At 48.7% G+C, this 26,069-nt stretch overlaps 2 protein-coding genes and 1 long non-coding RNA gene across 5 annotated transcripts in view; 1 reads left to right on the forward strand and 2 right to left on the reverse strand.

The window, feature by feature from the left end:
• MAP4K3 (mitogen-activated protein kinase kinase kinase kinase 3) overlaps positions 1-5,180 on the reverse strand; it is a 65,662-nt gene extending 60,482 nt beyond the window's left edge. For 2 of the 3 annotated variants that reach the window (XM_064709322.1, XM_064709321.1), the window contains exon 1: positions 4,890-5,180. In XM_064709322.1, coding sequence (XP_064565392.1) covers positions 4,890-5,000 — 111 coding nt within the window. In that variant the 5' untranslated portion in view covers positions 5,001-5,180. The remainder of the gene's footprint in view (positions 1-4,889) is intronic. The other variant, XM_064709320.1, reaches the window with a different exon arrangement.
• Positions 5,181-11,782: 6,602 nt separating this feature from the next.
• Positions 11,783-16,731, reverse strand: LOC135445996 (uncharacterized). The gene is made up of 3 exons (XR_010439646.1): positions 16,620-16,731; positions 12,904-13,133; positions 11,783-12,581 (listed from the first exon to the last, which is right to left on the reverse strand). It is a non-coding gene; the product is annotated as an uncharacterized LOC135445996 (long non-coding RNA).
• A 2,680-nt stretch (positions 16,732-19,411) lies between these two features.
• Positions 19,412-22,498, forward strand: LOC135445159 (serine/threonine-protein kinase pim-1-like). Its single transcript, XM_064707194.1, has 6 exons — positions 19,412-19,425; positions 19,494-19,755; positions 19,829-20,261; positions 20,468-20,644; positions 20,931-21,567; positions 21,979-22,498. The coding sequence occupies exons 1-5, from the start codon at positions 19,412-19,414 to the stop codon at positions 21,068-21,070; spliced, it is 1,026 nt and encodes a 341-aa protein (XP_064563264.1). The 3' UTR covers positions 21,071-21,567; positions 21,979-22,498.
• The last annotated feature ends 3,571 nt before the right edge of the window (positions 22,499-26,069 follow it).

The raw sequence follows: 26,069 nt of genomic DNA on the forward strand, positions 1-26,069 counted from the left end.
AAATATATACAGCATTTATAGAATGTCTGCTCTAGAAAACTATAGATTACCAAATGTATACAGCATTTATAGAATGTCTGCTCTATAGAAACTATAATTCTATCAGCAGCTGAAAGAATAATACTCTTCCAGAGACCTAGACTGCCACTGAGCAGCAGTTTCAACTGCTAGGTCAAGCTGAAGGAGCACTACCTAATTAAACAGGAAATAATTACTAGTGTACTCTCTAACAACAGCAGGATATCAGAAAAAAAAATTAAATAAAAAATCATCAACTAGAAATAAAAGCTAAAAACTGTCAGGCTTTGATTATCCTTCAAATGAAAACTGATAATGTAAAGCATATAATGCTGCAACAAAGCTGAAAAAGCAAAAGTCTAAGACAGAGGCTTCTGGTTTTGACCACTTCCTGTGTGAACTATTGAAAAAAATGATTTCTAAACAGGTTAGAACTCCATGGGAAAACTGGTCCCAGTGTACAAAGAGGCTTCCTGAGCCTGATGAGCTCCACTCTGCAGGAAAATGCACCCAAGCAACTCCCTAGCCCTTAGAGCCCTTCTCTTCAGCCTCTCTCAAACCCTGACACCTCCCCCAGCTAAAAAGAATTAGCTTCCACATTCTGGTAGAAAGTGTAATACCACAACCCAACAGAGTGACAATTTTAGACAGCAATGCCTTGATAAAGCTGATGTTAAACAAAAACCTCTGTGCATGGCACAGATTACTGGTTAAGGAAACCACAGTCCCAGAAACGAAGCCCCATAGCACTTATTCAGTGCAGTAAAAACAGAATGGCAAAACATCCACCTCCCTCTCTGCCTACCTGACAAGCTTCAAACACCAATTAAAGCTGAACAGAAAGATGTCAAAACACAGACATTTATTCCTAACAAAGTGAAGAAGCTTTCAAGAGCTGTAATGTCAATCAGGAAGAATGGAAGACTAAACTGCCTATCAAAAAGCATCGTTTCAACATTTCAGAAACAACAAACTGAAGAAGAATTGATGCCCTAGTGGATCACCCCGAGAAAGAGGAGCAAGGGCACACACATGTAGAGAAGAGGACACCAAAAATTAGAAGTTCATCACAATTCAGGTTCATCTGACCTGGGTGTTCTCCTCCAGCAACACACAGAAGCTCCATCAGCAACCAGACACCCCAAAATATGGATGGCAGCAGAAAGCAGTAATAGTCGCCAGCTGCTCCCCAGAGATACCCACAGAACCTGAAGTTTTCAGCATGAGGCAGTTAAGCTGGTGGATACACGACTTCCCTCACCAAAATCAACCTCCCTGCCCAAGGGCTGGCGAACAAAAACCAGGCTTGCCTTCTTGAAAAATGAGACCTCAAACAATGTGCACCCCACTGAGTTGTGTTGTCTTCATTTGTTATCTGGCTGGAGCCATAAATGCCAAAAAGAACTGAAAGAAGACAACCACAGTATAATATACAACCTCTGCAGGAACAATAATCTCATTAATTATCACAACTGTTTGAAATTCAGCAAAATAAGGGCCTTTTTTGCAGTCAGGTGATGAAAATCTTTCAAAGGGTTCACCTGCACTAGACAAATGACCTGTGAGATGACAAATGAAGTTCAACCTTTATTAAGCCAAAGCAATAGGTTTTTTTAAAAATATGCTATGATATAAATTAATGACATGAACAAAATGGATCTACAATCACCTCAGAAAATACTTCCAAGCCCGGTGCAGTCACTCCCAAAAACAAACATAGAGGGATAGGGACAAACAGAAAACCTAACAACACAGTCTCTGTCAGAAAACCATGTGAAAGCTTTTGTGAACCAAACCTTAAAATAAAGGCACAACTTACAGAGTATCTGGGACTAGAGATTGTTAGAATGCCAATTTCATAGCAAGACACAGAAGAGTCTTCCTAAATGTGAGAAGGATAAATGCAGAGCAAACAAAATGAAGCAACTACCTCATCTCACTTTAGGAATATTTCCTGAAACTGAGCAGGACAGGACATTATCTCTGATTCACAGTCAATAAACCCTAATTCTTCTCTTACACTTTGCTGACCACTCTATACAATTAAATTCTTTGCAAAAATCAAATATAGAAATACAAAAACCAGAAATGACCCACACAAGGAATACATGAAAACTAAGCAATTCCCATACACATCATCTCTTACAACAAATTTGCACTGGTGCTAGCTAGAATATACACATTATTGTTGACTGTGAATATTTGATAGAGAGTTAATGGCAGGACATGTTACCCATTACCTTTCTTGCAATGAATCCATTATGATTTGCTCCAAGGTCCTTTTGAAAGCTGAACTTCAGTGGGAGTGCAGACAACTGTAAAATATTGGCTCGAGCCAAAAATCTGCACTGGCAGTGCACTGACATGCCCCTTCCCAGATACCAGCCTAGAGAGCAGGAATCACAGCAGCAAGATTGTATCCATCTGACCACATCCTCCTTTCCTTCCAACCCTTGTAGTTCAGTGCCCACCATCAGCTCTTAGGTCAAATTCAATAAACTCCAGAACAGCAACCAAGCCTCTCTTTAATACATATATTTTTTTCCTAAACAAGCAAACATTTAAACCATGGCCTGCCCTAGCTCAGCTCAACTAGAACAGAGTAAGAGAAATAGATGTCGCTCTGCATTCAGCTCCTGAATGCTTTGCCAGGAAATAAGGTTGCAGAAAATCAGCATTTACCAAGACTCAACATAACAAGACTGTCAGCTTATTAAGGCAATAATCCCTGCTTGCTAATAGAACAACACTTTCCTACGTGGCTCTCTCTGCTAAGGGGGCAAAACCACAAATTACAGCTTGGAGCTGCCCAAGCACTCTGCTGAAACCCCACCACTGATGAGCACTGTTGGCACATAGCTGATTTCAGCTCCACACAATTATTTCATCCACCTCAAAGTTCACCTACAGGTGACAGGTGAAGGCAAAAGAAAGGACATTTATGAAACACTCACAAACAGAAGATAAGGCATTAGTAAGCTCACATGTGGATGACATTTCAGACAATATTACTACTTGCCACAAGTAACGGGCTTTTATTGTTGTTTTTGGGCTACTTTTATGCTTCACTTTGAAGACACCTCGGGCAAGACCTCGGCTCAGAATGAAACAGGCAATAACTCCCACAAGAGAAAAGCATCTCTCATTTCTCCTACAGAGTCCACAATCTAATCAGAAAACACTTACTTCTCATCTAGAAGAAATAATTATAATACCAGCCTAGTGCATCCTGGCCCTGCTGTATCACCATCTATCTCAGCTGGTACAGGCACATTGTAAGCATCAACAAATCCACTCTGTGCCTCGAACAAGAAAAAGTCACAAGCAGTGCCAAACTGAAGGTTACTGCAATCTAAGTGTGATAAACATCAAGGAAACCTTCACAAATCTTTAACAGGTTTCACATGAACAGTGGTATTGCATACGTAAATATTCCAAACTCTGTAGTTGAAGGTAATGTCCTTAAAATGAAAACAAAAAGACAGATGACTTGGTTAATTCACTTCCTTCAATCACATACAGAACATTGAAAAAAATTCAATTGATAAGGTATCAGGGTCAATATCTCAGCTAAAAACTGCAGCAGAAAGATACACACACAACATAGAACAGTTTGCAGAAAAACAAAAACCCAGAGCATACGGCAAGCAGACCTGGACAAGTAAAAGGTCAGCACAGTACACAAATACTCAAAGAAAGCAAGCAAGGTGGGGCAAACAACACAAAACACCCTTTCAATTAAACAATTAATAAAGCAGGGAGTTAGCACACCAAGAGTGCAGTAACAAGAGGATTTAGGTCCTGAAACTTCCATGACATTTAAGAGAGGAGATTAAAGCAAAATCAGCCCAACTGCAACAAGACTTCATTCTAGGCACATTCACATAAAGTGAAAGGCAGCATTAGCACCAATTCTGCGCACTCAAACTGTGGAATGGCTCTGCATGTTTCCCTACAGTCCTGCCTCCCAAAGCAAGTTTCCCCACACAAACGCTGTGATGACAAAAGCAGGCCAAGAAGATGCTTGGAAAGTACATAGTTCCAACAATGCTTCCACCAGGCTGCACACGACAAACTTCAGCTCTCCCCTCTGCTCCAAGACCAGGTTACAACCAGTGTCATCCTATCCCAGGGAGAGCCTGCCACATCCCAACAGCCACAAATAACAACATACACTGGCAGAGCACAGAAAAACTACAAAATGCATCATAGAGCCCCTCCAAAAAAAAAAAAAAATAACCAACCCAAATTATGTTTAGCTGGTTTTGCTTTAGCTTTGATTCTCCTACGTTTGCTGAAGTTAGGTCGGAATTCTGAAACACTCTCATCCAAACGACAACAGTTCGCCCTCCGCAGAGTCACACTCACGTCTCCCACCGACACAAACACAATACACCGGCATTCCCACACAAGACAGCGACGGGAGCAGCGACCGGGACTAATACGATGACATTTGGGCTCGAACGGAGCTAGTAAGCTGCCCACACCCCTACAGCTCCCGGCTCGCCCTGGAGGGGACCCGACCCCCAGCTCCGCCCGTGGCAGAGCCGCCCGAGCCGGCACCCAGCAGCAGCGGCCACAGCCGGCCGCCGGAAGCCGGGACGCGGCCGGTCCCGCGGGTCGCCCCCTCGCCCGGCTCTGCCGCCCGGGGGACGCGGCGGGGCGGGGGCGGCAGGGCCGGGCGCCCACCGGGGCCGTGCCGGTGCGGCGGCGCAGACCCCGCCGGAGCGGGGCGGCCTCGCTGCCCTGGGGAGGGCCAGGACACGCCGGCGGGCGACGGAAGCCCTCCCAGACTTTAGAGGACCGGGGTGCCTGACAGCGGAGAGAGGGACATAGGCGACTACCCCGCCGGGTCGTGGTGCAGCGCCCACCTTGTAAACCTCGCCGTAGGTGCCGCTACCGATGCGCTGGATGAGCTCGAAGTCCTCCTGGGGGTTGCGCCGCGACAGGTCGCATACTCGCCCGCCTCCGCCGCCGCTCATGGTGCCAGGGGAGGCCCCGCTCGGCCGCGACCCCCCGGGCCCCGGGCGGAGACGGGGAGCGAACGCGGCGGCCCCGAGCGCTCACCGCCACCGCGCAGCCCGCCCCGCCAACATGGCGCCCTCCGCCGCACCGCGCAGGCGCGGGGCAGCGCCCGTCCCCCCTTCTTCCCGGGGCGACGCGTCCTGCGCGTGCGCGCGGCCGGCCCGGGCTGTGGCGGAGTCGGTCCCGTCACGGCACCGCGGGCCCGCCCGCAACGGGGAGCGGCACCGCGGGCCCGGGACCGCCCGCGCCCCGCCCCAGCAACGCAGCGCGCCTCCCGCTAAGGCGGAGCTCGAGCGTGCCGCCGGCCCCCCCGCAGCCGCGCTCATGGGGCGGGAGCCCGCGGGTGCAGCTGAGGACTCGCAAATTCACCAACCCCCGTGCCCCGGAGCACAACGACACGGCGGTGCTGACCCCGTGCACCAGGGACCGCCCTCCCTGTTCCCTGGTATCCATCCCCGCCTCTCCAGCTTGGGACAGGGCATTTGCCCGCAGCTGGGTGTGAGGGAACCCAGCGCTCCTTGTCCTAGCACACACCATTGAAATCCCAACGTTGTCCAGGTTGCCCACATCCTCCTGCCCAGGTGGATCCTGCGGGAGATCCAGAGGCCCTTGTTGGCTTTTGGGAGGTATCCGCTTTTCCCCAGTGGGACATGAGAGGCACACGTTACAGATATCCCCACATCTGTGCACATGCCAGGTCCCTGCCACAGGCTCTTGGACACCCATCCCATGCACTCAGTCTGGGCAACATCTTCCTCTCATCCATGGGATGGCTTCCTCTGGTTTTGTGACTTTTTGGAACACTGTGCATGTCCCCACGGGATACAGCATGGGCCCCCTCTCCTCTCAAAGCAGTGATGCCACTGTAAGATTTTCACTCTTGCACACAGATTTCCAGCACGGAGGAGGCATGTGGGGTGCTTGCCTCCATCCCTGTCTGCGCTCCCAACCCCCTCTGTGTGGAGAACAAGCACCAGACAGCTGTGGGAACCTTTGTCCCCAGATGTGCAGCCCCTGAATTTGTGTGGTGAGTGGGTGCTAGGGCACCTCTTGGGCTCTGTGCCAGTGAATCAGGCACAGCTTTTCCCACCGTGCTTCTGCTGCCAGTGACTGATGGGTGAAATAAACAGAGAGGGATGAGGGGGAACATTGGACAATAGGATACGCCATCTGCTCGCTGCCCCTTGCCTGCCTTGCCAAAGACACTGGTGTGGGGTCTTCCCTCTCTGCTGAAAAGGATTGGGACAGGGGGCTGGGATTGGCCTCGTTTCCATGTGTGATTATCAGAGCAGAAACAAAGCTGTGAAGAGCTTGAGAGGAGCTTGAGCTCTGGCAGGTGATGCCTGTGAAATTGCATATTGTCTGTCGCTGTGTTTGTCCTTCCAACCACCCTGGGCCATGCATCACTGTCCTTGGCTTGGTTTCATGACCTTTGCTCTCACAAGCAAAATGGTCTCAAACCTGCCAGATTCAGATTCAGGTGTCAGTAATTTTTCCTGGCGCGTCACCGAGGTTTTTGCGGCACACTTTGCTGCTTTCTGCAGCGGAAGCACCAGGATAGGCACAGATTAGCTGTGCAGGGCTGCCACAGATGCTCTGAGAGGCAGTCCAAGGGGACTGGGCTCTGTGACAAGTTCAGAAGTAGCAGGAGCTCTGACCGAGTTACAGAAGGAAATGCCAGGGAATTTGAGCTCCATCCAGAAAGGCTGACAGATATCCTGCTGGGGAAAGCCGATAACCTTGTCACCCTTCTGCTCTTGCCTCTCAGTCTTCATTTTTATCCCATTAGAGGGGAACTGGCTTATAGCTGTTCCCATATTATGTTCTTGCGAAGTTCTGCTTCGGTAGAAATGATTATGAATGAAGAAAGCAGGATTATTTTCCCTCTTAAATTCTGCTTTCTATCCATGGCAGCTGCCTGTTCTTCTCTGCTCTTGTAAAAAACACCCACAGGTTTCTCTGGGAGTGTCTGTGTCCCTTCTCTTCAGTAAAAGAGACAGATGGAGCTCAGAGGTGTGTCCTCCACTGCCTTTGGAAACAGGTCAGATCAAATTAGTATCAGGCGTCATTTGCTTTCCCACGCTTTGGGAAGACTTCTCCTGCTTTCTCTTTTTCCTCCTATTCCTTGGATGTGGCTGTGGTAGGATAGTCAAGCCATATGCTGCAGAGAGGCAGGCTGGGCTCCTCTTCAATATCTTTGAGGAAAGTCAAATGAACTCAACAGAACTGCATTTGGGTATTGGACATTATAGTGAGAGTTCAGTCACTGCCCAGAGCTTGAGGAGTTTTGGTGCCTTTGGGGACCACGAGCCCCAGCTGCACTCAGTGGCATGGCACCCCACAGCCACAGAAAATACCCTGCTGGATGCCTTGCTGTTTCCAGCTGTGCTCACAATCCATCCATCTATCCTGCTGCTGCTGCTGCTCCTGCTTTGATCTGAAATGCTGGTTTGTGCTCTACAGCCCCAAGTCCTGGCCACTGCTTCAAGTGGGAGCTGTGGTTCTTTCACCAGCATGCATTGGCAGACTCCACCTGGCTCCAGCCAGGTGACACCAATGCAATTTGTCACAGTTGAAAGCCTCTTTGCAACTCTGGCATCTTTCCATGCCAGACTAAAGGGCAAGGCACTGCATCTGATGGTGCTGCAGAGGGAAAGTGGCCACTGGCCTGCCTGTCCCTTTTGTTTATGGGACTGGAGCTGCTATGAGAGGGAAGGTGTCCTTAGAGGGTCCTGTTTGAGCCAGGTGAGATCAGACATTGAGGCTAGAAAGTTATTTCTGGAATGCTGAAGGTTGTCTTGGTCAGGAGAAGAGCTGCATTTTAGTTAGTGCCAGGGCAGGTTGGTTAAAAAAGTGTAGGAAAGAATCAATGCAGAGGTATGAGGGAGGGGAGGGAAGGGAAAGGAAAAGGAAAAGGAAAAGGAAAAGGAAAAGGAAAAGGAAAAGGAAAAGGAAAAGGAAAAGGAAAAGGAAAAGGAAAAGGAAAAGGAAAAGGAAAAGGAAAAGGAAAAGGAAAGAGATGTGGGATGCTGGTGTATACAAGTCCTATACTGATATAACCCTGTTGCAGTCACTCCTGATATCCAGAGGGAAGAGCTAAGCCTCACACTTTTAGGGATGACTCTAAGACTGTAAAAAAGCAACAGTGCAGCCTGGTAATTTCCCCCCTCTCCTCAAACATGAGACTTTTACGTTGTACTTCACAGAAAAAAAGACAATAAATCTTTCCAGCACGATGCCAACAGTCAGAATTCTTGGCTTCTTCTATGATCTTTTCCTGTTTTAACAGTTCCCAGAGCAGTGTCTGACCCTCAGCCCTTCCTGACCTCAGACAGCATCTCCTCAGTACCTTTTCCTTGCAGCATCCCTTGTCCACTCCTGTCTGCTCCCAAATGCCTTTTACTGGTTGCTTCCAATTCATCTGAGCAAGCTCAGCTCCGCTTCCCAAAGCACCCAGCACCCTTGCTCCAGGAGGGGCACCCTGCAGGATGGCACCCTTTGCACTGAGTACCTGCTTCATGTGTGAAGTGACTGCACAGCCTTTTAAGAGCCTTTTAAAGAAGCCACCTCCATGGTGTCAAGCTAAGGAGCAAGGTGCTAGCAGTGAGAGCTCATGCTGGCATTTGTTCTGCCAAGAACATGGAGGGCAAAAATGGCTTTTTTGAGGTAAATGGCGCCCCAGGGCAGCAATGGCTGCAGGGGCAAGGTAGGTGACATCTCTGTGGCATTTGCCAGATGGTGACCCTTCAGGGATACCAGCTGGTGGTGCAGCGTGTGGCAGCTGGAATCCAGCCAGACCCCTGCATCACTTTTTCCTTCTTTTTTCTTACCCTGTCCCGCTTCCCCCCTTGCAAAAATAAAGCCTGCATGAGGTCCAGCCTGATCCCTGCCTCCTTCTCTCTCGGCTGCAAGTTCATGTTTCAGCCAGCACTGCCCGTGGCCAGCACGGGCTGCTGGAGGGAAGTTAGCAATAGTCAGTTCCCAGCAGGCAGAGCTCCTGCACACAATTTTGCATTAGTCAGAGCCTTGTTTCTCCTACTGCAGCACAAGCCCTGTCTAGAAAGGTTTTTCTGTACCAGGAGGGGCATAAGTATAGTGTGAGAGGAAACACACTGATCATTTTTGCCCAGAAGTAAGCATTTCCCCATGTTTTTACATTTCTGGATTTGTGTCTTTCAGAGAGAAGCAGTATCCTCTTGGAAAGGACAAGGGAAAGGGAAGAAATCCAGCTCCCATGTAATAGGTTATGTTTTATGAGTGCTGCTGGCCATCTGTGCTCTGGCCATTGTTGCTGGTGGATCCAGGGTATCAGCTTGAAGCCCCACATTCTGATTTCCCTGGGAAGGGTCCAGCAGGAGCCATGTCAGAAACTAACAGCAGAAGCCACATGCTAAAAATAATTATGGCAAGACCTGTCTGCATGGAAACTCCACAGAATTTAGAAACTGGAGCATTTCTTTCCATCCAAACTATTTTAGATTTGAACTGTAGAAGGAAATAGAGAACAAGGAGTGTATCACTGCACAAAACCATGCTGTGCCCACATCCTGAAGGTCATATGGCTGAAGCTGTATGATTATGTGGTTCATATGATAGTGGGAAGTTCATAGCATAACTACAAAACTGCTGGTTTGTAGGAGCATTGCTGCAGCAGCAGTTTCTACTTACAGGTACTCACTCATAGGTGTGGGATCACTCCTACTGCAGGTCAGCCTGGCACGGGCCAGCTGCCCTCATGGCTATTTCTAGATGTTCCTCCACTTCCTCCTGCTTGTCTGCCCACTCTTAATTTCTTGGGTTTGGTGGAAACAGACTGGATAAGGAACATGGCTGGATTTCTTGTCTGCAGCTGTTCTTTGCAGGTGTGTTCTGGCAGCCAACAGCTTCTTTTGAAGCAAATCCTCATCCAGCATGTGGCAGGTCTGCTCTTCCTGACTGTGGTGTTTCTTCTCCTGCTCCTCTAGGCCACTCTAAGATCTCAAGAACTCCCATTAGACTTTGTGTAATATGTTGGACAGTATCCCATGGACCACACCAGGAGCTCTTGATGGCAAAGGTGGAGCTGCACTGACTGTACTAGGAACTCCTATTGCCTGACCAAGGTAGGGAGTGAGAGCAGGATAATCAAGTCATCCCCTTACAGACTTGGGATATTACTTACCTGAGTTGTTGCCCAAGTGGAGTGGTACAATTTTTGGTGGGCTTCAGAAAATTCCATTAACTGCCAACCTGGATTGTGGTCACGATGGAAATTTACCAAACTAAAGCAAATCACCTTGTGACCCTATAAACATCAGTCCTAAGTGAGACTCTTTGAGCTGAAAACCCTGCCCCTGCCATGCTGTGGGTGGTATGGAATCAAACGATATGGTTAGAAGAAAAAAGGAATAGGGAGGGAAGAACTTCAGTGTTTAATGTTTAATACCACCATGTCACAGCTGGAGGATGTGGTTTCCAGCATAAAGGCCCTGGAAGTTCAGGGGCTCTTCCCTCAGAAGCAGAGAGGTGAGGGAGTGTGAGACCTCAGCAACATTGACTTCTTTCAGACAAAAAGAGTTTTTCCCCCATTCCCTATTATTTGTTTGTCTGGAGGAGGGAGGTTTTAAACTACAGAGACACCTTTGCCATATGGCCCAGAGTGGGAACAGTGCCATCCCTTATTTGGGGACAAACTGGAAATACCTTTTCTGCATTTGTGGGCTCAGGCTGAACCATTTACCTTTGTATCTTGTGATTATTGCTATGTTTTCTTTTAGTAAATTGTTAGTTTTTCATTTATATCTCTTTGCACTTGTCTTATTGGTAGAAGGGAGAGAGGTTAAAAACTGTCAGGAGGCAACTTAGTTTGGAGTCTCTGCTCCATAAATTGTCTCAAAATGAGACAACAGTAGTAGAGACTCCACTCCTTTTTCCATTACCCAGGACAGGATGTCTCTCAGAGCTACAAATCCTCATGTGAAGCTGATAATAGGACCAAAATCCTTGAGGTTCAGCCCTGGCTCATTGAGAAATGCCAAACATTTCACTGAACACGAGGGGAGGAGATTATGTCTGAATTCATCCAAGGTTACAATCCCCCCCCCCCCCTTCATCACACAAGCACCAGCACTGCCCGTGATGCACAGCATCCACACATTCATTGCTGGAGCAGTGTTTCACACCTATGGAACACAGGGAAAGAGTAGGACAGGCCCCTGGAAGGTGCCCTGGGCTGCCCTGCAGAGGGCATGAGTTCGGTCAGGAATGGAGCAGGCTCTGTTGACGGAACAGAGAAGTCCATTGAGCAGTAAGGGTGGATGGTACAGGGTGAACATGAAAGGGAATGGCAGAGGGAAAGGGTCAGGTACAGATCACTGTGAGCATAGGACTGGGAAGAAAAGAAGGGAGATGTGAGAGAAAGGTTGCTTGAAGGACAAATGGGTGGGAGAAGAAAGAAGGGGAGGTGAGAGGCAAGGGTGGTGGAACACTAAAGTATTGCCTTAATGCAATAACCATCAATTAGATGGTTATTAGACGACAGCAGAAAAAGTCACTGCCAAATGAGGCTAGGAAGCACTACCGTACAAAGCAGACTAAAACCCACCAGATCAATTAATTGATCTGGGAACAATCAAGATGCCTGGAAGCAATGGTAGGAGAAACCAGCAACAGCACTAAGCAGAGCTTTGTGGTCAGCCTTCCTGGACTTCTGTGCTTGGCTTTACCACTGAGCAATATCTTTCAGCAAACAGGTAGGTCCTGTTGGAGTCATCTCATTCCTGTTTATGTGGTTGTCTTGTCCTACTCAGATCAAGACAGAAATACTCCCTCCAGGGGGTTTATAGATTCAGATCAACATGAAGTTTTATTTTGGTTCTACTTTCGGTGGAGAGCACGAACAGCCACGGGTGATATTAAACTGGGAGGGTGGCCACCTAACAAATGGCTGCCCACAGGGGCCTGAGTCAACATGAGAAGCAGCACCCTGTGGTCTCTAAGGACGAATGGAGCAGAGCTCTGCACAAGGGGTGACACAACTCTGTGCCTTCAGCCAGGCTGGAAGATTCAATCTGCCCAACAGCCCTTCTGAGAAGGACTTGAGGTTTCAGCAGACAACAGGCTGACCATTAACCAGAAATATGCTCCCATCACAGATAAGATAAACAGGCTGCACTAGCAGCCACATGTCTAGCACAGCCAGAAGAGTGATTTCTACCCACTCTGTCCAGAGCTGGTGAGGCCTCTCCAGGATTCGTCTCCAGTGTTAGGTCCTCCAGTTCAGAAGGGATGTGGCAAAAGAGTAGAGGAGCCAGCTGAGACTACAAAAATGGTGAGAGACCTGGAACACAGTGCCTCTGAGGAGAGAGAGCTGCTCTTGTGTAGTTTGGTGAGAAGAAGGCAGAGGGGACATCTTCCAGGAGCCTGTGACTGCTGGAAAGGCAGTGACAGACATGAGAGCAAAACTCCTGCAGCATCAGGCAATGCAGCTGGGATCACAACCATAGAATGCAGCTTGGGAGGTCCAGAAGTAGATCTCAACAACAGGAAGTTTTAGTCTCCTGAAATACAATTAGCCTTTAAAGTCTCTTCACTTACCCACCCAAAGCACCTTGCCAGAATCAAGGGAAAAAACAAACAAAAGAAAGCAACAAAAACGCAAATAGCCCAAGCCCCAAAAACACTGCTAATTGTATCTCCATCCTAATCATAGCAGAGGAACACAATGCATGAGTCCATCTCAGCTTGCCAAGTTGCAAATGATTATCCAATGTAGCATCTGAAAGCAATTTGCAGTAATTTTCTATTAAAATACTTCACTGTCAGATCAACAGCAATAGGAAAGCCTTGAATTAGACCACCCCCCTCCTACCTTACAAATACCTTTTGTATAGACTGAAAGAACTGCTAAGAGCTCTCTCTTTTTGGTAGAATTTTTCCAAGTGTTTCTTTGGAGGTAGACATAATTCTTAGTTGTTCATCCACTTGGCAAGTTTTCTGTCTTCCACACTGTGCTCTTGGAGTAACATTACCAAGTGAGGAAAAACATTCTTTTTGCCAGAAGTCTCTTCACATGAAAAAGCTAAAGCATACCCAGTAGACACATGCAAACACTGCAAAGAAATAACACAGAAAATAGTTTATTTTCCACTCCAGGAGATCTCAATAACCACATCTCAAACTCACCAGAAATAAGCTTTAAAGTAATGCTGCAAAACACATGGGAAAACACACATCCAGCTCTCAAAAAGAGCAGGAAACTGCTTCAGGCTAGATGTACTTCTAAAAATATTGCTGAAGGTGAAAATACATTTACGTTTAATATTATCACATTTGGTTTTGCAGTTTCATGGAATCATTTTGGTTGGAAAAAAACCATTAAGACCATCCAGCCCAACCATTAATCTAACGCTGTCAAGTCCACCACTAAAACATGTTCTTATGGGCCACAGCTACACATCTTTTAAACACCCCAGGGCTGGTGACCCAGCCACTTCCCTGAGCAGCCTGCTCCAATGCTTGACAAACCTTTTGGCAAAGTCTTTCTTTACCAAAGAATCTCCTCTCAATACCAAGAGGCTTTGACTAAACAAGGATTTTGGGACTCTTATCACATAACACTATTTTACAATACAAAGAATTTAAAGACTTTTAGGCATCTTCCATCTCTCCTTAAAATGAAAGAGAGAAAAGCAGTACCTTAAGACACCCAAAGAAAGTGAGGTGAGCTAACAAATGGCACATGATTTGTTCCAATCAGCAGGGTTTCACTGGATCACTGCCATACTGCTTTTCAAGTGTATCAGGATTTACATTATGAAGGTTAGGTGTTCAACCTGTTCTGTCTGTGCAGAACTCAGCACCACTGACACTTCAGATGCCAGCTGCAAATAATAAAACACCTAAGCAGGTCAAGCATCATGGCTCTACTCAGTAGTCTAAATCTCCAAATGGAATTTAAACTCCCCAGCTTCATAACTTCCTAAATGGCATAAATGGACCCTAACCTAACTCCTCAACATTTCTAACCTAAGGAGTTCTTTTCATCAGTTAAGCAAGGAATATGGATCCAGCTTTTTCAGCCTTGGTATTCTTCCATGGATCAAAGGCAATATGATCCATGGAAGATGGATCAAAAAAACCCCATTTTTGGGTTGCTTGAGCCTCCCACCAGTCTGCAAATGAAAACCCTTCCCACAGCAGAAAAAACTTCCCGGGTTGAAAAGGCAATTCTGAAGCGAGCTTTTCCTTCAGAAACTTTAAAAGGTCTGTCCTTTCCCTGTTCCACTGATTCTTAATGGCTTTCAAACTCAGAGAATGGGAAAATTGACATTTTTTGCAATCCACTCTTCCTAGTATATGAGGAAGGATTACATCTGGCTTTGAAAGAGGGGAATGAAAAGAAGAGTAGCCTGGCTCAGTTCATGACAAGTGGATTGAACAGTCTTACTGGTGGTGTCAGCTATTCATGATGATGAACTCCCTTCCTCACCTCCAACTTCACAAGGAAATATTTTGCTTAGGATGGCCCAACAGAGTAAATAAGATCAGAAAAGGATGGGCCAAGGGAAGGATGATAAGTGCAAACTGACATAAGATTCTCCTGCCATTCTGTGGGGCTGCCTCACCTTCACCATACTGCCATCACATTCCTGCACTGGGTGAGATTGATCAACACTTACTGAAGACCAGTCCTACAGAAGGGGCTGCTCTTCAGCCAAGAAATGAAATAAAGGAGCAGATGGTTTGAAGTGCCCAATTGAAGCAGCCCACTATTAGCTTGGCTCAACTCTGAGGCTAAATGAGAGTGTGTGGGCTGAAAGGAAACACCTAAAAGCAGATCAGGTGGTGAGCTGGATATTCCAAAATACAGGAACAGAAAGGAAAATGCAGACTGCTGTTTTCTGGTCTGAGATCCTTCCTGCCAAGGGGGGTTGGTGAAAGCCTGCTAGTAAATCTGCAAGGAAGACCTATGTAGATCTCAGCCAAGAAAGATTATTGCTTTACTATCCTGGCCATGCTTTAAGCCTGCCTAGGTCATCCTTCCCTCTTTCTTCTTTCTGTTGTTACCATGCCTTGTAAAGAATATTTGTGAGTGTGGCCCATGCAACAAACTCATTTCTTGTTACCTTGCACTGCCACAGCTTGCAAGACAAGCCACAACAACCTCCACGGGACAAGTAAAGGATTCAGACTTCCCCAGCCTGCATAGGATCAGACCACAGAAGCAGAGAATCTTTGGAATAAAGCAAACCTGAAGATGATGAATGTCACAGAGCATCATGACATTTACACAAAACTCCAAGCATGTGAAAGGTCTCCATTTCCTGGACAATATGCAGTAGGAGCTGTATGTCTTTTGTGATCTTCAGCTTCTTCCCAATAGAACATTCAAAGTCACAGAGCCAAAACTTTCTGAAGGCAATGGCAATGCTGCAGGATAAAGGCAGGTCTTTATCTGTGACACCCTGAGAAATGAGCAGCAGCTGTGCCCCTGCTCACCTTGGCAAAACTGCCTGCCAGCTCTTCCCTGGGTTATCCAGCCAGGTTCATGTTCCTGTATTTATTCTCACAAACAGCACTATAAAGCCACAAACCCAATGCAGACTGGGAAGTGAAAAATGCATGAGAGTGTGGTTTAGCTTGCAGGTTCCCTGTTATTAGTGCTATGAGAGTATGACTCCTAACAGTGGGCTGCATGGCTGCAAATTAATTGCTGCTTCTGAACATTTAGTACATCTTTGCAAGCAAAATGCAAAAGAAGAGCTAATCTTCAGAGCACTTAGCACAGATGTTCAGATACACACTGACAAATGCCTAGGAACCCCATGCTAATTTCTCTTCATCCCCTTTTTCTCCTTCCAAGGATCTGTTTACAGCCCAAATCACTTGGCATCTGCCAGAGCCAGAGTCTGATGTATTTCCCAGGAGCTTCTGCATCCTGGGAACTGTAAGTTCTCTTGGCAATGGTGCTACACTGCACCCTTGTGATGAGGAAGGCCGGTCACATGCTAGGCTGTACTGGCCAGAGTGTAACCAGCATGGGAAAGGGCAAGATTAAAGGTCCTGCATCCCTCTGGGTGCCCAAAACTGACTGGACAAGGCCCTGAGCAACCTGGTGTAGCTTTGGAGTTAGCCTCACTCCCAGAAGATGACAGGACAAAAAATCTCCAGCAGTCCCTTCTCACCTAAACCTCAATGCCAGCCTTTGCAGAACTAGAGATGCTTCTTGGATCAACACTCGCAACACAACAATTTTATCCACAAGAGGAAGGACAAATAACCTACAGTTCTTCTCAAAACATACAAAAATAACAGCTTCTGACCAGTGGTAGAGACACCGAGTATTTGTTGCATATTAGAAAAGCTTGACATTAAAGTAACTCTCATTATCCTTGACACCAAAGCCAATCACATCTCTAAAGTAAGAAATCAAGCTACACATATTGTTATTAATAGGAAATAATATTTCTTACCATTCCTATAAAAAATTAAATATTGCAACATAGCAAAAAAACCTCAACATACTTCATCATCCATGCACAAGGGAAAAACACCACTTTTGTCTGAATTTTGTGCATTTCCTATATAGGACTCACCTAGAAACAGGTTTTAAGGTCCAGAATGAGGTCATAAAATTATTTCCTTAAACCCAGCTCATGAAGGAAAAGAGATGCCACCTTTTAGGAGAAATGTCTCTTCATTAAAAATATTCCGACTGCAAAACATCAACAGTCCAACGCTAAGCTTTATGAGCTCATGTGGTATATTTAAGTTACAAGAAACATTTTATCTGGGTTTGCCTTGTGTGTGGTCCCATTAGACAGAAAAAAACCCCTCTCATTATATGTATTTTGGTGATATTTACAAGTTTACCATTATGGTCTAGGATGAGCGCAAAGCCACACTCAAGATAACCTTAAGTTAATTAACCCGATGAAAACTGAAAGACACAAAATGGGATCCCAAACCTCACCGTTTTATTTGTTCCCCCACAAAGCTGTTAAAATATCATTCAGAGCCCTCATCTTTCAGCAATGGATCTTAACCAATGACAACTTCAGCCTATTTGCATGCTGAATTTTATGTGAATTTGATTTGGAAATAACTGCTTTTGATACAAACAAGCCTATAAAATAAAATAAAGATTTTGCTTAAAATTAAATAGTGGTTTAGGGTTTTTTTCCAATTCACAGTGGTGTCTGATAAAAAATTACATTGATTTACCCTCTTAAATACAGGTGCAAGTTTGCAGCAGTTCCTTTTGCATCTGTGTTTGTGGGTTGAGTGTTAGAAGCCCGTTTATAGCGCTTCTCTTGGCCTTCCTGGGAATTTCAAGGAAAGGACACCTCTTCATTTCTCCTTTTGTGTCTTTGAGCAAGAGTTGACAGATCCACCCTCAGCCTGAGAGTCTGTGCTTTGAATCAGCTCTGCCTTGTGGCAGCTGCTTTGCTCAGCTGCCCAGCGAGGTGGGTGAGGCAGATGCATTTTTGCTCCTCTTTTTGCTCCTCCATGCTGGGGCTCCAAAAATAAAAGCAATGTTAACTATCAAAATACATTCATTAACAACAGATTTGCCTATATATTATTGCATTTTCCCCAAAAGCTTCTACTAGAAGTCCATACAAAACAACAATTTAATGGAATAATGGCATACAGACTATGGGGTAATGCACAGGAAATGAATGTTGTTAATTTGACTTAATGTGAACAGGACTCTAGTGAAAATAGGATCATGACTAAAGTAACAGTAGTGATAATGTTGCTTACAGAAAATTACTTACCACAGGTAATGAAAATATTTTCTTAATTTTTTTTTTTCATAGCTGAAGAAAACCTTATCAGAGACATAGTTCCTGTCTTTTATGGCGTGAAAGCTGTTTTGGGGTTTCTGTGTAAAACCTCCCCAGTGTGAGGATGGAGAACATATTGCACTATCTGTACACAACTGTGCTCTGCTGGGGAAGATCTTCAATATTAGAAGAAAATACTATGATAGTGTTTTGACATTTTTAATATTTCAGAAAATCTTAATCAGAGAACACTTTTTTGAGGAGACTTATTTTGCCACAGCTGTTCTACCTTTTTGTATATAAAAAGTAAGCAATCACAACGTTATGGAATATCACGAAAAAAATATCTTGTGCCCTATCATGGAACTGAGAAAGATTTAGAAGAAAAACCTGAAATTGCCAGGTTCCATTGGTGCTCCAGCTGCGTTTTTGAGGGCGTGTGTAGGTGCCGCATTCCCCTTATGTCAATATATCATCCATCTTTCTCCTCAGAACACCATCCAGCACTGTAGCCAAATGTTTCAAGTAATTTTCCTTTCGTACCTTGAGGTAGTTTGTTCCCCTGCCACCTGAACCGGGATGGGGAAAGACACGATCCGTTTGCAGTCACAGGCAGAGGGGATCACAGCAAAACCTCTTCGTGTCCTTCCCAGAATTGCAGATCCAATTGCAGACGCTTGGTGGAGCAGGATATTTACAAGTTGCAATGAACACTTAGGTCTGCGTGTGCATAACGAACAGCCCACATTGCTGTTGGAAAAACCATATTTTTTCACGACAACCACTTGTTTCTCTGCCTGCTCGCTGCATAAAGGATGGTAAGAGGACAATGGTACAGGGAGCTCATGTGCCCTTCAGTTCCGTTCTGGCCCTCAGCTGAAGAAAGGAAACCTGCTTATGCAGCAGCTCTGCCTTTAAAATGAACCAAAAGAGTAGGTTTAAACTAGATATTCAGAAAAAACCTCTTCATTGTGAGGGTGGTGAGGTGCTGGAACACCGTTGTCAGGACCTCTGGTTACGTCTCCCATAGGAATTGCTTTGGGTTTTTGTTTGTTTCTTTCTTTCTTTCTTTCGTTCAGCGGGACGGAACGGCCGCGAGCTCCGGCGGCTCCGCAGCAGCAGCAGCAGCAGCAGCGCTTCTCTCGATCGGTTTACCGCTTGACTTTTCGCTCGCTCTCCGTCCCCGTCTCCGTCTAACAATCCCTCCACTCCCGTCCCGTTCCGTCCGTGTCCCGCCTTTCCCAGCCCGGCTCATGCCGCGTCCCGCACGGCGCCCATGGGTGGCTCGGGCCCCTGCCGCGGTCTCGCCTCCACCAGGCTCCGTCCGGACTGGCCGTGGCCCCTCTGCAGGAGTCTGTGGAAGAATTCCTCCATCTGGTTCTGCTGGGGCAGCACCGTCCTCTGGCTCCGCCTGGTGTGGGCTCTGGCCCGGCCCCGGCGCCGAACGAAGCCCCTCCCGCAGCTCCGCCCGCAGCCGTCCCGCGGCCGCCCGGCTCCCGCCCCGTCCCCGGGAGCTGCCCTGGGAGCTTTCCCGGTCCGAGCTCCGCCGCTTGCCCCGAGCCGCCGGTGCCCGGGGGCGTTCGTGTGGCCCGGTCAGAATGGCGAGATCGCGGTGCCGCCCGCACGGGCGGAGAAGCCTCCCCTGGAGCAGCTCTAGCGGGAGGGCCCGCTGCTGGGCAGCGGCGGCGGCGGCGTTTACTCCGGGACCCGGCTCGCCGACGGCGTCCCGGTAAGAGACGGGGCCGGGTCGGAGGGGGGCGGCGGGAGACAGGAGTGGGCGGCGAGCTCCGAGCTCAGCGCGCCGCTCGCCTTGGCTCGCAGGGGGCCATCGAGCGAGTGTGCCGGGAGCGCATCTCGGAGTGGGCGCGGCTGGAAAGTGAGCGGGGCCAGCAAGAGCAGCCGGCGGGACGGGCCGGGCGGGGCTGAGGCGAGGCCCGGCACGGTGGGAGCCGGGGCGCTGCGAGGGGAGCGGGCGTGGGGTGAGCGGGGGCCGCGCAGCGTCCCGGGCCGGGCAGGGGGTGCCGAGTGCGCGGCGCAGCAGCGGCCCCGCTGACGGCATCGCGGTCCCCCCGCAGCACAAGGGCGCCCTTGTGCCCCTGGAGCTGGCGCTGCTGTGGATGGTGTCGTGGCCTGGCTTCCGCGGCATCGTGCGGCTCCTGGACTGGTTCGAGGTGCCCGAGGGCTTCGCGCTGGTCATGGAGCGTCCGCAGCGCTGTCAGGAGCTCTGGTACTTCCTGCACGAGCGGCGGTTCCAGACGGAGCCCGTGGCGCGGCGCTGTTCGGCCAGGGGCTGGAGGCGGGGCGGCACTCACTGCAGCAGCCGCCGCTTCCCGCGCCGCCACATCAAGGCCGAGAACGTTCTCGTCCACTTGGCCACCGGCGAGGCGAAGCTCATCGACTTCGGGTGCGGCACGATCCTCCAGGACACGTTCTACACCCGGATGCCAGGTGAGCCCAGAGCCAGGGCTGAGCCGGGCAGCGAAGGTTCCCCCCTTTGCTGGCAGAGGAGGAAGAGGAACGGAAAGACGGGGAATCGTCCTTCAGCCGGCTGCAGCCAACTTGCTTTTCGGCGGGGCAGGGGCTGGCTGTTGTGGAACGGGAGCTGGCAGGGAGGGAGCAGCATGGCCCTGATGAACTGCACCTGTGTCCCATAGGAATGCCAGAGTACAGCCCACCGGAGTGGATCCTCTTTGGCTGCTACCAAGGCCAGCTAGCCACCATCTGGTCCTTGCGCATCCTGCTGTATGAGCTGGTCTGCGGGCACCTTCCTTTCCACCCCAGTGAGGACATCATCTGGGGCCAGCTCTTCTTCCCGCCCCGGGTATCTCAAGGTGGGGATGCGCCTTGAATGCATGGGGGGAAGAACAGGACTGGGAGAGGGCAGCTGGCACATAAGCATCCTGCCCTTGCAGCTAGTGAGGAGGTTGATCTCCTGGGCTTAGCTGGAGAACGTGGCACGTGTGCCTCTGTGCTGCTCTCCTCCAAAAAGGAGGATTGATGGGAAGCTTTGTGTGCAGCACCGAGCCCTCCTAGTGTGGCCTGGGCACCACTGAATCCAGGAGAACATGGACAGCAGCCTTGTCCCGCTGACCAGCGGTTTCTGGTTTGTCTCTGCAGAATGCCAGCACCTCATCAGGTGGTGTTTATCCATGGATCCCACAGACAGACCATCCTTGGAAGACCTTTTTGAGCATTCTTGGCTGCAGGACCCCCATGTGGCCCAGGAGACAGCAGAGATCCATCCCTCTGCACAGTAGGATCCAGCAAGTCCAGCTGCATGTGTCTCATGGCCCTGGATGAAAACCCCAGAGCATTTCTCTGTGGCTGTGGCACAGAGGAGAGAGTGCAGCCTAGGAGATGCTTCCACTGGTCTCTGGCAAGGTGTGGAGGGAGCTCAGTGCTCCCTGTCCTGTTGGGAGAATTGGTGGCAGAGCGGTGAAGTTGCCACAGACTGGAAAAGGGGAAACATCCCCCTGCAGCTCAATGGCATCGTGATGTCCCCACAAGCCAAGGCACAGCTGACGTGTTCTCCTGGAGCACGACGTGGAGCTGGGAACACCATCCTGGAGCTGGCTGCTGGCAGGGCAGAGCCGATTGGCTTTGGCTGCAGCCCCTGCCTGGAGGACACGCTCTGCAACCCGATGGAATCAAGATGAGTCCCCAGCTGGTGCAGGGACAGGGGATGCTCGTGCTTCCAGGCATGGCAGGGCTTGGCTGGACCAGGTGCTGGAGGTTCCCTGCTCAGTGGCAATGGGTATTATTAATTTTTCTGCCGGTCCCAAGCTGCTTTTTGTCAGGACAGGGGATTGGATGTTGTGGAAGGGGAACTGGCTCCTGGCCTTGCTGACAGCTTCTGCCAGCCAGCCTGGGGCAGGGGCAGCCAGCCTGACAAAAGCATCCATCCATGTGGATGGGGGGCAGCAGAGGGGGACAGGTTCCGAAGCCATGTCCTAGCTGGTCTGCTTTGCAGGGCCTTGAGGAAGTGGTGGGTTTATGGGAGGGAAAGGTGGGGTTTTTCTCCACTCATGAAGAGGTTTAATTCTCACATGGAGTGGTCAGACCTTCCTAGGCCTGTGATACAGTGATAACCTTTGACAGATTTTCTTGTTTCCAGGTCTTGTTTTGAATTGATTGTCACACAATTGTTCTTTTTTTTCTTTTCCAGGAAGATTGCACCTAGTGACCAGACCAGACGGGGAAGCACCTGAACTGTCTGTGGAGCATGTCCAGTGCCAGTGCTGCCCTTGCGGGGCACATCCCCTTCAAGAAGGACAAGGATCTCCTGCAGGATCGGCTCCTCTCCTGGCAGCAGGTCTCCAGATGTAGGTACCCAGCTCCACAGCTGGGCTGGCAGAAGAGCTCCTGGCAGACAGCAGCAGGCACACGGGCATCATCCCACTCTTGCAGCTGAGGAGGTTGCCATGCTGTGCTGAAGTGGAGCGTGTGGAATATGGAATGCCACGCTGCTCTCCTCTAAAAACAGAGAATGGGTTGGGAAGTTTGGGCTCTGAGCACAGCCAGCAGCCTGGCCTGGGAACTGGCTGTGGTGGGACAGGGGGGACAGGAGCCTTCTGTGACCAACCATGGCTCTCTGGTTTCTCTTTCCAGGCTGCCAGCACCTCATGCCATGGATACAGCACTGCTCGGCCTGCTGGTCTGGGACGGCTGGAGGGCAGCGGGTGTTCATTTGCTGTCCAAAATAAATCATTGTGTTGTAGTCATCACTAGTGTGTTTCTTTCACCTTTTCTGAGCTTTTGCCTCCTTTCAGGGTAATCCTTTTGTGTTCTTTCTCAGCCATAAATAGCATTTTGCAGGGGTTGTAAAGTAGCCTAAAAAATTCAATAACAGCTCCTGTGGCAGGCCCCTGAACACGAACGCTGGCCCTTTTCTATGGGAAACAAAACTCACCACCCCAGTTTCCTGCTGTCAGTTTGGAGGAGGCATTTGGCACTGCCAGGGCAACCCGAGTTGTAGGTGGTGGCAGGTGGGGTCTGGGAGACATCCTGTGCTGTTGGGAATTTGAGGAGGTGGCAGCCCACTCAGTGCCAAAGGCCTCTGGATACAAATGCTGGCCCATTCCGGTGTCAAAAAAACCAGATCCCCCCAGTGTGTTGATGCCAGTTTGGAGGAGGCATTTGGCACTCTGAGGGCAACCTGAGTTCTGGGTGGTGGCAGCATTGGTCTGGGAGAAATCCTGTGCCATTCGGGATTTTAGCAGGCAGAAGGCCACTCGGGGCCATAGGCCGCTGGGCAGGGCGCAGGCCCGTGAACATGAACACCAGCTTTTTTCCATGGGAAACAAAACTCATCCTCCCCCGTTTCCTGCTGTCAGTTTGCAGGAGGCATTTTGCACTGCCAGGGCAGCCTGAGTTGTAGGTGGTGGCAGGTTGGGTCTGGGAGACATCCTGTGCTGTTGGGAATTTGGGGAGTGCACTTGGTTCCTTCTTTCCTCATTGTGTCTGGCACACGCAGGAGCCCAGAGCTCCTGCAGAAACCATCCCAGCACTCAGTGGGAGCAACTTGTGTCCAGTGCTCACACAGAGCTGTGGTGTCCAGCACTGCAGCTCATTGGAATGAGGAAGTGTTCCAGCCCTCTTGGAAGGAGCTAAGGAGCTTTGGCCTTCAGATCAGCTGCTTTCCAGCACTTGATTTGCTGCCCTGGGGGAGCTGCTGCTTGTGGCAACACTTGTTTCACAGCTGAGAGCCCTGCTCTGATGGCCAGCCGCCATTGCAGGAGCTTGTGCTGGTGACATTGAAGCTTTCACATCTTCCTAAGGAAAGCTCAGGGCAGAACTTGTCAAAAGAGCACTGCCTGGGTGATGGCTTTGACATTAAATCTTTCCTCTGTGCTCCATGGCACACACAGTAAATATTTGAGGAAGCAAGTTTGCTGTTCCAGAAATTCCTGAAATCAGTGAGTTAAATCATAACAGAACATGATCTGGGATGTGTAATCTCACTTTAATTCATTGAACAGAAAGCTGCAGGAGCACTGTTTATGAGCTGTGTGTCTAACCTAAGTGACCTGGCCACCAAGAACTTAGAAAAGGGGGGAGAGATGAAATCAGCAGCACAAAGATCTGCACTGTGATTCTCCCACAGGCCTGAGGACAGGGCCCACTTCCATTGGGCCATGGCTTTTTACCCTCCATCAAAACTTGGTGCTTCAGGTTGTGGTGGTGAATGGGCCCGGCCTTGTGCGGCCCCACGGTGATCTGGGAAATGCTTGTCAGGCCTGGGCCTTGCTGAACAGCCCCTGGGCTCAGCTCCTGCTGAGCTTATCAGGGACACAGAGCGCTCCCAGGAACCTGTGCTGCCTAACAAGCTCCTGGGGTGTCTGGGAACAGCCTTGGAAACCACTTTTCTTGCCTGAATGTCATGGCATCCTTCTCCTCCCACTTTGCTAGACAGGCTGCTGGCCCCCAGTGCGGCCACGAGGAAGCATTTTATGGCTGAGGCCTACTCTCTTGTGGCCCATAGAGAGCGCTCCAATGGAGGCCCTTGGAGCTCTCCTGGAGCACAGTGGCTGCCAGCAGCAACCTCCCTCTGAGTGGGGCCTCTCAGGGGCAGCGAGCTCTCAAGTTTGCTGCACTGGCAGGATCACTGCTCAGCAATGGATCCTGGGCCAACAGCCCCACTCCTGGAGGCTCCAGTTTAACCACTGTTAAGCTGGAGCGCTGCTAAGCTTTTAGGCCATATTCCTTTTTCATCTTGTCCTTTCTGTCCCTTTGTCAAAAGCACCTAAACACACACACAGACACACAGACACACAGACACACACAGACACACACACACACTTCTCAGAATGTTTCTGGTTTGATTGACTGAATTTTGTTTGTTGCTATTTTTTTCCTTCTTGTTCCTGAACCGACTAGTAAGCAATAGTGTGAATGTTGCCGATGAATTTTCTTGAGCTGTTCCTTAATATTCAATCTGGTTTTTACTGAACCTTGCTTGGAAATTTTTAAGCAATCTCAGATACTTGTTTGTAATAAGCCTTGGGAGCATGAGAGGCAGAGTTGACACTAGAAAGCAGGAGAGTCATTCCAAAGGGATGAGTTTCACTGTCCATTCTATTCTATTTCTTTCACTCTAATAAGCCATGCCAAGCTTTTCTTGGAGGCAGACTGTGTGTGGGATGCACTACAGCATTGTGACATAGCTCTGGGATAAATGGCACCCAGGCTGGAGTGTAAACAGATTTGTAAATCTATTTGTAAATAGATTTGAGGCACCCTTGTCACTTGTTATTGGCCTCACAGTCCACTCATCCTTCTGCAAACAACTTGCAAACAAAAGAGCTGGAGTGCTCTCCCGGGTAAATGTACATACAGATGGCTTTTCCAAAGCAGTGCATCATTTCCCAGTGAAACACACAACTTCTTCTTACCTATGAAATTGTGACTGAAGACACCTGACAGCCAGATCTGTGTGAGATTGCAAAGGAGCAAAGCTTTGCCATTTGGGCACACTCCTCTTTGTTTCTTTGCTCAGGCCTTTGGTGAGCACAGAACACATCCAGCTAGAAAACTTTTGACTAGACAGGATCCTTTGGATTAATTGTCCCCCAAACATGTCAATGTGTGACCCTGTTACAAAGACAAGTTGAAACAGCAGCACAAATGGCGCAAAGAAAACATACCAAAAAAGGAAGTGGAGATGCGCAGTGAGGAAAGGATGTGGTTAGACAGTGGCACTTTGAGTGAGCTGCACTCCCATAATCTCAAGGCCAGCAGGTCATGGTTGCACCTTCTCATTTTGGTTTATTTAAAGTTAATTTCTTTATTCATTTTTTAATCATCAAAATAAAAGATATGCAATTAAAAAGATGTCATCAAAATTTGAAGATACAATCAAAACATTTTTTCAAAACTACATCTAAATATCAGAATAGAAATCCATCTGCAGCTATGAAGCCTAACACATAAATCCTATTCTTCAAACACTCTTCAGACACGCAGCAGCTTCTTCCTGACATTGGAGGATAGAGAGCTCTTCTGGATGGGAAGCAAGGAGAACATTGGAAGGGTCCAGAGAAAACTTCTTGGTAATACTGTACTCAGTCAGATCTGCAAAGGGGAGGCACAAAGGATAACAGAGGCTGGAATGCAAACCTAAAGCATCTGAAGCTCCATATTTCATGGCCCAGATTCCTTGGAAACTTCTAAAGAGCTGCACAGGGAAACATGCTCCTGCTGGCAGACACTTGATGCAGGCCAGGGGAAATCCCTGAGCCACTTGCCCAGAGCTGCCAC

Source organism: Zonotrichia leucophrys, chromosome 3 (genome assembly GCF_028769735.1).
Source record: "Zonotrichia leucophrys gambelii isolate GWCS_2022_RI chromosome 3, RI_Zleu_2.0, whole genome shotgun sequence".
Taxonomy (NCBI): Eukaryota; Metazoa; Chordata; class Aves; order Passeriformes; family Passerellidae; genus Zonotrichia; species Zonotrichia leucophrys.

Bases quoted from the DNA above. Each gene is read 5' to 3' on its own strand.
- LOC135445159 (XM_064707194.1), top strand. The intron at 19,756-19,828 runs GTGGGAGCCGGG...CGGGCCGGGCAG, and splicing joins CTGAGGCGAGGCCCGGCACG to GGGGTGCCGAGTGCGCGGCG. The intron at 20,645-20,930 runs GTGGGGATGCGC...TTGTCTCTGCAG, and splicing joins CCCGCCCCGGGTATCTCAAG to AATGCCAGCACCTCATCAGG.